The sequence below is a fragment of the Electrophorus electricus genome, chromosome 18 (genome assembly GCF_041902795.1).
Source record: "Electrophorus electricus isolate QZ-2024a chromosome 18, ASM4190279v1, whole genome shotgun sequence".
Lineage (NCBI taxonomy): Eukaryota > Metazoa > Chordata > Actinopteri > Gymnotiformes > Gymnotidae > Electrophorus > Electrophorus electricus.
In genome coordinates, this window is record NC_137514.1 from 13,438,588 (window position 1) to 13,451,054 (window position 12,467).

At 36.4% G+C, this 12,467-nt stretch overlaps 1 protein-coding gene across 14 annotated transcripts in view; it reads right to left on the reverse strand.

Annotated features, from left to right (window-relative positions):
- The window catches only part of dmd (dystrophin), a 112,073-nt gene that overhangs the window by 33,098 nt on the left and 66,508 nt on the right, over positions 1 to 12,467 (reverse strand). For 13 of the 14 annotated variants that reach the window (XR_004776988.2, XR_004776987.2, XR_014118290.1 and 10 more), the window contains 6 exons: positions 11,700 to 11,856; positions 10,893 to 11,010; positions 10,019 to 10,287; positions 4,732 to 4,878; positions 4,096 to 4,174; positions 3,233 to 3,293 (listed from right to left, as the gene is read on the reverse strand). Coding sequence is in view for 11 of the 14 variants with exons in the window: in XM_035534640.2 (XP_035390533.2) it covers positions 3,233 to 3,293; positions 4,096 to 4,174; positions 4,732 to 4,878; positions 10,019 to 10,287; positions 10,893 to 11,010; positions 11,700 to 11,856 (831 nt within the window). In the remaining 3 variants the exon portion in view is untranslated. Of the gene's footprint in view, positions 1 to 3,232; positions 3,294 to 4,095; positions 4,175 to 4,731; positions 4,879 to 8,503; positions 8,531 to 10,018; positions 10,288 to 10,892; positions 11,011 to 11,699; positions 11,857 to 12,467 lie in introns of those variants that run through there. The other variant, XM_081701484.1, reaches the window with a different exon arrangement.

Sequence of the window (12,467 nt, forward strand, 5' to 3'; positions counted from 1 at the left end):
TTTTTTTTATTGCAGCCAGCTAAGAGTCTCAGTTCTTCTTTGGGGGATTTTCATCTATTCTTCCTTGCAAGACAACTAGTTCTGTGAAATTCTTAGTCTGTTTTGCATGCACTGCTTTATTTAATAGGTCTAGCCACAGATTTTTGATAATGTTTAGATCAGGGACATGACAACCTTCTGGTTGCACCTCTTGAGGTAGTCCATAGTGGATTTTGAAGATGGTTTAGGATCATTATCATATTGTAGAGGCCATCCAATTTGTGCTTGTGTCATTGCACAGTTGAACAGTGTACCACCCCTCCAGAGTCTGCTAAATCTTCCTGAAGGTCTTTTTCAGTTAAATATGATTCATTGTAGCAATTCCATGAGCAGTTCTCTCAGAACATTTTCTCAGTTCTAAAAATCTCAACTTCACCTAAACTGTACCTATTATTTTCTGATAACATCATGAACTGAAGAAGCGGCTACCTGAAAATGCTTTGCGGGCATTAATTACACCTATTTTAATGTTCAGAGCAGCTACATGGGCAGTAGCCCAAGACTACTGATTAATGGGACAAGGTTTAGGGAGTCAGAACGTTTATAGAACTTTGAAATTTGCATCAGCTGGCCTTTCCTAATGATGACTGGGAACAAGTACTAATAAGCTAATTAAGGTCTGAGACCTTGGTAAAAGTTATCTGAGAACTCAAATTATAGTCTGCCTAAACCTTTGCATGCTACTCATTTTTTTCACTCTAAAAATGCACAAAACATAAATCAAACACTAATCTTAAAATGTTTAAAAGAATGTTTCAGTGAATCTTCTATTCACTTAACTATTCACAGGAATATCAATTTTGACCAGAGGTGCCCAAACGTTTGCATGCCACTGTACACAGAAGGTTATATTAGAATGACCTGCATAGCAGATAGGACAAAGAGTAGCTAGAGAATATCAAACTAAATTGCTTATTTTAAATATTACACTTTTTGGATGCCAAGTTTCTCAGTTAGCCTTAATATATGATCGTGTGCCCCCAGTTTATTCTGTAGATATCTTATACCCTGTTTACTATTATGCATCAGTATAATGTGTATTGTGCCTACCAGCTTTATATGTAGGTCAGGAAGGTGCAGGTTAATATGCTAGATCAGCAAAGAAAATGTTTTGGGGTTTTTTTCATTGTTATTTTTGATTTGGGAGATTTGAGGAGGTTGCTTCTTTGACCTTTTTTGTTTTAGAGTGTTTCTTTTAAAAAACGATTAGGGATTATTTATAACTTGCCAGTTGATTTGATAAAGATCAAGTCAATTAATGTAACAGGATACAGAACAATGCACATTTAAGTTAAGAAAAATTGCATAAGTTATAACACACTATTGCTTTTTTAAACTATCATAATGCTTTCTTTTAAAATTTTATAAAAACATATTAAGAACAGATCCTAGTATTAAAGGAGAAATAAGTAATTTTTCCCAATGATTCTTCACATTATGAAACAGCTGTCATACTGACACCTAGTTGCCTTGATGTTTCAGAAATTCTTTACTAAATTTATTTTAGAACATAGCTTCCTCAATGTAGTGGACCTGCTTTATGGATCTTAAATTGGTTCTACATGACTACATATTAACTTGATTACAAATTACAGATTTGTGGACTACAGATTAATTTGATTCTTCATCTCATGTCACATGAGCTACTTTTTATTTTGATAGTAAAAATTACTTATTGCTCCTTTAAACATTAAAAAACATCAAAGTACTATGGCAGATCAGAAACATGGAGCATTTTATAACTATTTCAGCATCATGGGTGCAGACTTTTTGAACTGACTTAAAACTCTATTTACAACTGACCTATTAAATTAAAACATCTCTAAATACATTTCCAGATCATCAAGCACTAGTTTACTAAGCATATGTTAAACATAAGCCCCATTTTTTCCATTTCATTTTTCTTTTTAAGTCCTAGGGTTTGGACCTCTTTCCAATGATATTCATCAAGCACATTATAATAACAAAAAACTATTAACAACTTACTTCAACATTAAACTATTACTTACTGTTTCTTAAGTAATGAATCCTTTTTAGTTTACCATTTTATATTTTTACTTCCTGGTAACTAAAATATTCTAAAACCTCCACAGTTGCTTATTCACATGATCTTATGATGACCGATTAAATGTATTTTATGAGTTTGCTAAATGACTGCCAAATGTTTAATGGTACTCTATATTCACAAATCTTAGTTTGTACTCTTAGGCATTTTTGCTACTATTACACGTGGTGTTATTAGTTTGTAAAGGGAACTGGATGTTGAGCTGCTCATAGGCTCAAATAACAAATGTCCTCCATAGACTGGCAGCACACTGCAAAACATCTGACTGTAACTATTATAAAATATAAATACCCACATTACTTTTACAGTAATAGAATCCAAAATGACTGTGATGCAGCTGCATACAGCTGAAGACTTACAGTAATTAATAATTGCTTAAGCAACTTCACACTACGACTACGATCACAGCCATACTGATATTCAGTATAACAGCTTGACTTCAAGTGTGATATTGCTTACTTTGTATCATGTACATATCATGTTTCCATTTATTGTGTAATCAGTGAAATAAGACTGTGCTGACAGTGGCTTTGGTGGCACATGTGATTCTGACGAGTTAACAGCAAAGTTTATTACAATCTAAGATTGTTAATGCAAATAATGGTTAATAGAGTTATACATGTATAGTTCAATGTCCGAGTGCTGTTATACTCCATCAGCATTCATGGAATGTTTCTTTACTAATCAAATTACTTGGTCAGAACTAACTGTTTCTAGTAATTTAAAAACAACTGTATCTTACCCATCATCAGTAATAATAATGCAAATAGGCTAGTCCAAATAAATTAATTTGGGGTCAGCTGGGGTTGCTTTTAACTGGAACAAGCATACCTGATGTACCTAACAATCCTAGCTGTACACAAATATGGTTAGGGGATGACAGCTTCTCTAATGAAACTTACAAAATAGTTAGCCTTGTAAAATAAAGGCATTTAACAACAGTAAAAATGACAATTTGTGTCAAATTTGCAGACACTGCATACCTTTGAGAGATGCCCCAACCACTTCATTCCAAATGTCACAGTAATTAACTGTAAATACACTCCTAAATTAAAAATCACCCACAATGCATGGTATTTAAATAATTTCGTGTAAAATGTGATTAGTGGTTTTCTTGGGAATACTCACTTTATATAGTAGGGAACATTGTTGGGAGAAACAGAGCGTTCAAAAGGACTTTGTACGGAGGCTGTTAACAGAACATAAAAAAAAAAAAAACATATTACTTCATAACACCATTACTATAACCCATTCAGAATAGCTTCATGGGGAGTGAAATATTTTAATGGAAATTCAAAATTCTCCATCTAGTTTTAGAGGACCTATAGTCACATTTTTCTTCCCAGCTCACAACACACCTCACCAAGGTAATCAAGTGCTCTGCAGGCTTTTATTTCCTTGGCATCTCATTGCCTTGTTTTTTTTTTTCCATCGCATTTCTATGAATGATATCATCTAACAAGGAAGTGGTCTAAGGTGTAGACAAATCACCTTTGTAGGTGCAGACAGTATCAAATGCTTTACTGTACACTATTATCAGATGTGATAATAGTCATATGGGTAGTCAGTGTGTAATATGTTGCTATTACAATTGCTGCCTACACAATTCAAAGTGACAGATGTTCTTTTAAGCAGGAAAGAAACATGTTCAGTATATGGAAACCGGGAAGGCTTTATGTGTAATTGTGGATGTAATGTCATATATGGATGTAAAGGCTGCAGTTCTATTCTGGCACGGGCACATTTTGTTAGCATTCTGTGTTGAATGCCTGCCGAAGGAAACCTCCAAAAGGACACTGGAGTGTCCTGCACTCATTTCCTTTGGAATCAAGACAGTGCTTGAATTGGTGAATTTGAAAATATTTACAGGTCCAGAGCCACTGGATTGAGGCACTCTGATGTAACTGACAACTTCTCATGCAGCACACTGTCTATTGTTGATGAAGACTGCATGTCATATGCTTGGTGCTTTAAAGTAGAAAGGCTTTCACCTTGTAGAAAATGCTGAGAATGCGGTCCCAAGTCTCGGTGGGCCTCTGTAAGCTGAGTCAGTTGCCCTTCAACTGAAACCTAAAAAATACAATCCAACGAGTTATAAAGTTTAAGTGTTTTTTACAAGTTCTAGAGATAAGAATGGAAGACGAGTTTTAGAGAACAGCTGACAAAGACTGTGGCAAGAAAAAACAAGTATGTGGAGTAGAAACAGAATAAGACAACAGTATAGGTTTTATAAAACCTGTTTATTCTATTATAAATATACTTACTATTCAAATATACTTAATATAAATATATTAAACTCATCTTTCCAAAATCTGTGCAATGCGTTTTATTGTAGGACCACAATTTTATTTTTATTTTTCCAGAAACTAAACTGCATCCCAGAAGGCAGTGAAGAGAGAAATGTCAGGCTATTCATATTTTTATAAAATAATTAAGGCCTTAGTGATTACAAGTCTTATCTTGCTTTCCACATTAAGACTATGTTGTGATAAACTAGTGTTATGAACCAGCACAATATGGAATGTTACATATTTTTTTCAATAACTGATTGATTATATAAAGTTAGGAATGTAGTGTTCACATAAATTATGCTCCTTATTTCTCAAAGTATTATGTGGAATTTATACCTGCAGAAGTCTCCACCGCATATTGAGGTCATCAATTCTGTTCAGGTTGTCTGGTGAGAGTTGAGTACCAGGACTTCTAAATGTAGAGGATAATCTGTTTACTTGATTTACATTATCCTGGAAGGGAGCTATTTCCTCCTGGAATGCCTGTAAGATTAGATAAAGTTTACGTAAAGTTTATTGCAGCAACAACTGATTGATCAATTGACACTTTTCCCCCTAGTTTTTACATTTTCATCTGTAAATATAGTACAACAATTGGCCCTGGTACCTTTGTTAAGTAGGTTTGTTCATATGCACAATAGCAGATTCAGCAAATTCTTATAACAGCCAAAAACTGTCAAAAATGACCTAAATAAATGTAATCAGGTTGAATGCTACCTGTTTTTAAAGATAGCTTTCATTAGCATAGTGTATTAGCATAACGATATCCCACAATATAGAAGGTCAGTTGACCTGCTCTATTTGCACAAAGGTGTCATTATTAAAAATGGCATATGGGTTTCACTCTGATGGCTCTGGTGGCTATTGTATGTCTTTTTTTTCTTCTTCAGCGAGCATCAGATACAGATTTCGTTGCCAGAGCAGCAGGCCCTGTGGAGAGAAAGTTTCCCTTTGTTTAAATACCAGCTGTCCTTTTGTTTCTTTCTCACTGATGAAGGCATGTTCTGCACCACTTACTCCCCCATGTCCCCCCAGCACAACACAACAGTACTGTCACAACAGTAAAAAGAAGAAGAAAAAAAAGAACTTCGAGCTATTAAGTGATCAGGAACGCATTATAATTAGCTGGAAATTGTGGATTTCAGAGCAATTTCAAGGATAGGTAGAAAAGAAAATAAGAAAAGTCCCATGAGGTTCATGTTTGTCACTGAAAGAAAAAAAAAGTCCCCCACACAGACACTCAACAGAATACACACCATAATCAGTGATATTACACTGTCAAGTGTTTCAGCAGAGGATGTTCCCCTGGGAAATGACTTGATTACACCCATCACGGCGTCCCCCTCCAGTACCACAGTTTGCATGGTGCCCCTGGCATGTGCCATCTGTTTTGGTTTAATTTTTGTCTCAGCCATGTCTCCTGCTCCTGATATTCTGCATTTGTGTCTTGCTAGGCCCTATTTGTTCTTGTGTATTTTTACCACTTGAATTTTTGTTCATGTTTGTGAAGTCTCTCTCATAGTTCCTAGTTGATTATAAATTTACATTAAATGTTACTGACTACTGGGTCCCTAATCTTGCGCAGTAATGTTGACTATGATTGCCTTTAATGAACACTTCTCTTCCCTGCTTGAATCCTACATCAACTCTTGTTACAGAAGACTTTGCATAAGAAGACTTCTTAGGTGAGTGTCTGATTGGCTCTTCCACTGGGGTGACATTCCAGCTGTTTCTTCACAGCAACAGGAGTTTACAGAGACAGCTTCAACGTTACTGCACCGACAGGAGCAATCCCCTTTGCACCATGAAAACAAACACCCGTCATCAGCCAGAAATTCCCCTGCTGGATTTTGTTTATGACAAAGAGCTTTTGCACTGTTGACAGTTCTACTTCAAAGCACACACCACAGAAAAGCCTGCTCATCATTGTGCTAAGGTGAGTCTGGTGGGAGAGCTGAAACTGTACAGGGGGACTAATTGGTGAAAAACCTGGGAAGGTTTTTTTTTTTTGTTAATTTGCACACATTTTAATCCTATGCCTAGGGCCAGCTCTGGTTCTGCTACCCTCATCCTTCTCTGTGGGCCCAGACCAGTCTTCATTCCCTGCTACCCCTGTTGCTATTGCAGCCTTGCTGGACACCCTCACAACACTCCCCATGGATTCTTTCATTACCCTCCCCTTCAAAGGGGAAGGCATCCAAGAGTCTGGCTCTCTTGTGGCCAGTCAGTCTTCCACTGCCTCCTGCACAGGTTGAACTGGTGGCTTCAGAGTGTGCCTTGCTCCTCTTCCTACCACATCTGCTCCCATCCCACCCTGCCTGCACTGAGGCGATGCACCCTCTGGCTGTGTAGAGGACTCTTTGGAACTATGAAACGAGTATTTAGATAATGCCTTTGGATGTTGTTGGTTGGTTGGTTGTTAATTGTTTGATGAAAATGTACCATTCTAGATAAACTTGTCAAGAACTGTGGTTTTGGCCTATAACACAAACTAGTACATGCAGAGCAGACAGCAGTAGTACCCAGTGGTGTTATAAGAAATATTGTGTCCAGAGCAAACAGATATATCATTTTAGTCCTATCGACAATATATATAAAAACTCTGTAATTTTTAGCTGCACATGTAGTTTGGATAAACAAAATAGCTGTCTTTGTACCATAAACATCATGACACATTATTTGGCACAAACACTGTATTAAAATCCTGTAAAGTCTGTAAACTTCTCTAGAATGGGCCATTTTCTTTCACAACACACTCCATGATATATTGTTTTCTTAGTAAGCAAATTATGCTGAAATTTCAGTGGAAAAATCAGTGAAATTCCCCTTAAACCATATTATTATCCATAATCATTTTCAACTGGAGTAAAACTGACAAATTGCCTAGAAAGCTCTTATCTCAAATGATCACCTGGAGCAATTTCCTTGTCAATTCACTGATCCATTTGTATCCATTTGCAATAATTAAAACTAACTAATCAGCATCCACCTCCATAAGCACCATGTGCAAGATGTCCAAGTAGTCATATCCATTATGAAGAACTCTCCTTATGTACCATTTATGAATATTCATATTTGGATATGTACACTTCTGGTGACTTTATTTCACATTATTTCACTATAAAAAAAGACTATAAAAAGAGAAAACAATAGATTCTGTTTTGATGACTTTGATGACCAAGGAGAGTGTACAATTAAGTGTGAAGACTGAGAAACACCCGATGTGTTCCCTAACTCCTTCTGAAAAATTCTTGAGGCCAGGAATTCTGTTGTAGTCAGTGCTTGGAGGTGGTGGATATGGTTTGGTTTGGCAAGGTACTGCTGAGAAGCTCTAACAAGCACCAACAAGTTTCTGATTCCCAGTAGCACACAAAGCTCATGGTAATCTAAACCTTCTACAATATCCATTCATTTGTCTCATCAAAAGTAGCACTGCACCATCTGTATTGTACCATCTTCCAAACCAGGACATGCTTGGAGGTCCAGAAAGGGGAAGGTTTTGCCATATCAGGAATGTTCACACTGCCTTTTGACCTATATTATAAATGACTGACTTATTGATTTAAAAATAAAATAAAATTCCCATTTAAAATGTTAATATGGTAGCGTTGTGTATACAAAAGCTTTAGAATAATGTTATTTTTGGAAAAGTCATATTAATTGGTTAATACTTTTCCTATTAAAAAGTGTTATCTCCAGCCAGCTCTCTCTCTCAAATGTAATATATCTCAGAGCAACAGATTGGTTAAAGAAGTAAATAAAACCTTTTTTCAATTACCAGAATATTGCATTGTGCCAAACACTAAGAGAGAAAAAGCCTACATGAATAAGAGGAGAGAAATCTAATTATACACTGATGTGAAAAAAAGCTCACAGAATTTGCTTAAAACACAAATGCTTCCTAATGGCAAGCTACTGTATACCCACTTTGCTAAAGGCACTGTGGCATAATTAATATTGTTTTGCTAGAGAATCTACAGAAAGATACTACCTCTACTATCTGACAAGCATTGTTATAGCAACAGAAATGTGTACTTACAGATACTACAGATTATACTTGTATACTAAAGTTTGGGCACCTGTGGTCAAATATCAATTTGTTGATGTTCAAAGTGAGAGGAAGTTAACCCAAGCTCTGCAGGAACAAAAAAAAATGGCAATTTCAGGCGTTATTAGACCCTTTAAACAGTAGCTAATGATTAGACAATGGTTGACTCATACAAAGCAGGGGACGGTTACAAAAGTTATATTAGCACTTCCTACTTTAGATTTCCATTCTCTAAAATTAGGAAATGGAAATTCTGGGGAACTGGTGAAGTCAAGCCGATATCTCTAAGAATTTTCAAACATATTTTTGTAGATTGGTTAGGAAAGCAATGTACTCTTCCATATCATTGAAAGCATCTGCAGACACACAATGGTGCACTGCTCTATTGTTCACCGTTGCTTGTACTAACATGTACTAACATGATTTGCTGGGGCTAATTAAATTAAAAACATACTTGCAGCATTGACAACAATTACTAAAGTTATGTTTGGAAAAATAAAGGAGAACTACTGAAGAGCAGTACATCTTTCCAGATGGGACTAATCTGGGGAGTTTGTATAATCTGGAGAGTAATCAGTGGCACAGGAAATATTGTGCAGATTGGGGCGAGAACTGATTCTTCAAAAATATCAACAAATTCTAGAAGATAATGCCTCACAGTCAATTAACAAATGGAACCTGGCTCAGACTTTTTCATACAACTGGAGTCTATGCTTTCTAATTAATTTCAAGATTACAGATTTAGGATTACAGACAAACGGAATCCTAAACGTGTTTTCCTTAACTCAAAGGAGAGATAGTATGCTAGTTTGCTACTTATCTGTTTTATTAAAATGAATGTATTCTAATTTATTTAAACTTCACACCTCTGGTGATACAAATTTGGCTTGGTTTTATGTCCAAAAGGAGAAAAATGTAATGTCTATGGATGTCTAAACACAGCTGCAGACACAGTCTGAAAAATGTCATTTTGGTCTTCTTGAGGAATCAGTGAAGTCAGTGTATTATCACTAAATAGACTGTCTGGACTACATGGATGTAACCCTATTAATCTGCCAAACTGTTAAATCTTAATTACAACATATATATCACTCAGTACTAGGGCCTCCATAGGAATATTCAATCTGCCACTAATTCATCCACAGATCAGATATGAAGTCTTCATTCTGACTTGACATTTCATATTCATATTTGTAAACAATCCATATCTGTCATCAGGGTGCAAAGCAAAACAACAAAACACCACATTTGTGAGACAGACCAGAAAGCATGTCTGCTACTGGTGAAGTGCCAGGAATAAGATCTACTGGTGCAGAAGAGATGCTCAGACAATGATCTTCACCTGTTCAGTGAAGTATGATGTTATAAAATACTTGATCTAGACATGCTATTATCACTCAGATGCTGATTAAACATGTATCTAGTCGAATTATGTCCATATGTAAAGGTGGCCCAAATTAGATTTGAAAACATTTTTGTGTTCACACTACTCAGTAAAAAAATCAGGTAAGTAAAAATAAATTAACTAAATACATTGGGTTTACCACCCTGTTGTGTGAACATGGTCAAACTAACCTTAACAATGTCTATTTGGTTGCTCAGATTGTCGACGAGCAAGTCTCCAACTGGGTCCCAGGAGTCCTTTACCATCTCAGCTTGGTGAAGCTTGTAGTCTAACTGGTCCTCTGCCTCCTGAAGTTCCATCAGTCTCTCCAAGGCCAGTTCCAGTTGCTGTTGCCAGTCGACTGCTGCTGCACCTAGTTCCTTCCACCTTGTGGTTACATCCTCTGCCTCCTTGCGTAAAATGCGCCCCACATTTTGAACCCTCTCCTCTGAGCTGACATCTGTGTCATATATAAAGTGTGTAATACACAAAATGCAGAAACAAGGCATTTTATACATATTTAGATATTTCAATGATAATACAATACTTTGCAGTTGGCAAGACATTTTTGCTGTTATTACAAATGTTGACCAGTGCTTGCAGAATATTTGGGTTGTTTGCAAATGAACAAATGCTTTATTAAGTCAACCACGAATTTTATCAGGGTTAAAGTTCCATGTTCTGGATTACTGGAGTGAGCGTCCTTAATTTTAACAATTTAATCTTACATTTCACTGAATGGACATTAGATGCAAGTCAGAAACTCATTTGCAAAACATCGTGTTTCTTTTTCCATGCTGACAACTTCTAGCAGTTCAAGTACCTTATATTTGATTATATTAACATTATTTTATTTTTTTCTCATTTACCTGTCCTTTTTGTCAGATATCTATTGTACATCTGTGATGTTTATAGTTATATGGTCTGTTGCTGTAATGCTACAGTTTCTTGCAGATCAATAAAGCTCTTTCTATCTCTGTCTGCCTGTCTTAAATGATAAAGAATGGTATCAACACCCCTCAAATTCCGTTTAGGTCCTAAAAGCAGTAATAAACACTGACATACCTCTTTGTCCAGGCCTTTGCTTTCCTTCTTCAGTGGGTATCTGAGTCAGAAAGCTCTTCACATTGTCAAGTGCTTCATTGATTGAAGGCTCTTTTGCACTCAGCTCTCTCCTGAAGACCTGTGACAAAATTGTTAAGAAGTCTCTACTAGAATATTTATAACAACAGGCCCCCAAATTCAGTGTTTCAGCATGAATGAACCTGTGACTGCACCACAGGTATATACAAATATAACACATTACATATTGAAAAAGCTTAAGCTTGATAATTCACCTGAGTTTAGTTTTTTTTTTTTTTACTTTTGTGCAATCTAATTAAGTTAAACTCAGCATCAACTTTACTGTTATTCCTTTCACAACAGATGTGTTGAGTAATGAATATAGTTTCTCCATGACACTTGCATTGGATTGTCACAAACATCTTAAAAACAATTTGAAAGAAACTGGATTTTTTTTTTTGCAGAACAAGGCTCAGATATGCTTCCTTCATCCTTTTACTACTTCAAATATGACAGTGCATTTATTATGAGCTGTTACATGGGTATGTGTGTTGACAAGCCAATTCATTAGCAAATAGCTAAACTGGGCTAGAATATCCACTGACTGGTGCTTATTTTGTTTACTATCTTTGTGGATGGTAATATTTTCAAAGCATTAAAATTAGAGGAGTGGGCCTGAAACATATCCTAGGGCAAATGATTATGGTGAATTTAAGAGACCAGAAAGGTTAGAGATGTTTTGAATTTTCAAGACAGTGCCCCCCACCCCACCCCACCCCCCGGATGGTGTGTGATTTCTGGTGCATTGACCTTATGTATGATAAGCTGCTCGTGCACAGCTGGCACATCACCCCCCACTGGCTTCTGCTGTTCAAGCTCCTCCCTCCTCAGCTGTAGCCATTGGAGCAGTTCTTGTAAGGACATGTGATAGTGCTTCCACCGCTCCATGCCAGTATCCAAGTGATGTCTGAGGAGATAAGAGGTATGGAAAAATCTTCTGTCTCCAAAACCTTCTCATAGCATGCGTGTTGTGTCTACCCATACTGGTATAGGGAGTGTTTGCACTTTCAGGTTTGAGGTTGACAGCAAAAGAGCAAACATGATAAGACTACTGCTTCCGTAGTGGTGTCTTGTGAGATTTATGCTTCTATATACAATGGCACTGCTAGTGTGTGTGTGTGTGTGTCTGCGTGTGTGCGTGTGTGTGTGTGTGTGTGTGTGTGTGTGTGTGTGTGTGTGTGTGTGTATATATATATATATATATATATATATATATATATATATATATATATATGTGTGTGTGTGTGTGTGTGTGTGTGTGTGTGCGTGTGTGTGTTGGTCGAGTGGAGGTGACAAGTCCTGCAATTGTTCACTGCATTGCTCCCAGTCTGTAAAGGTCACCTTGGTAAATGTAAACACTTTAAGATTACTGCCTTGAAAGAAAACAGTCAGTAAATGTGTCTAATAAAAAAATCTAGGTGATAAAAAAGTACTCTTAAAGGGAAATATTGTTAGAAGTTTATTTTCTGCAGAGATCACATGTAAAACATTTTCAGATATTGAAATAGGGATAAATCA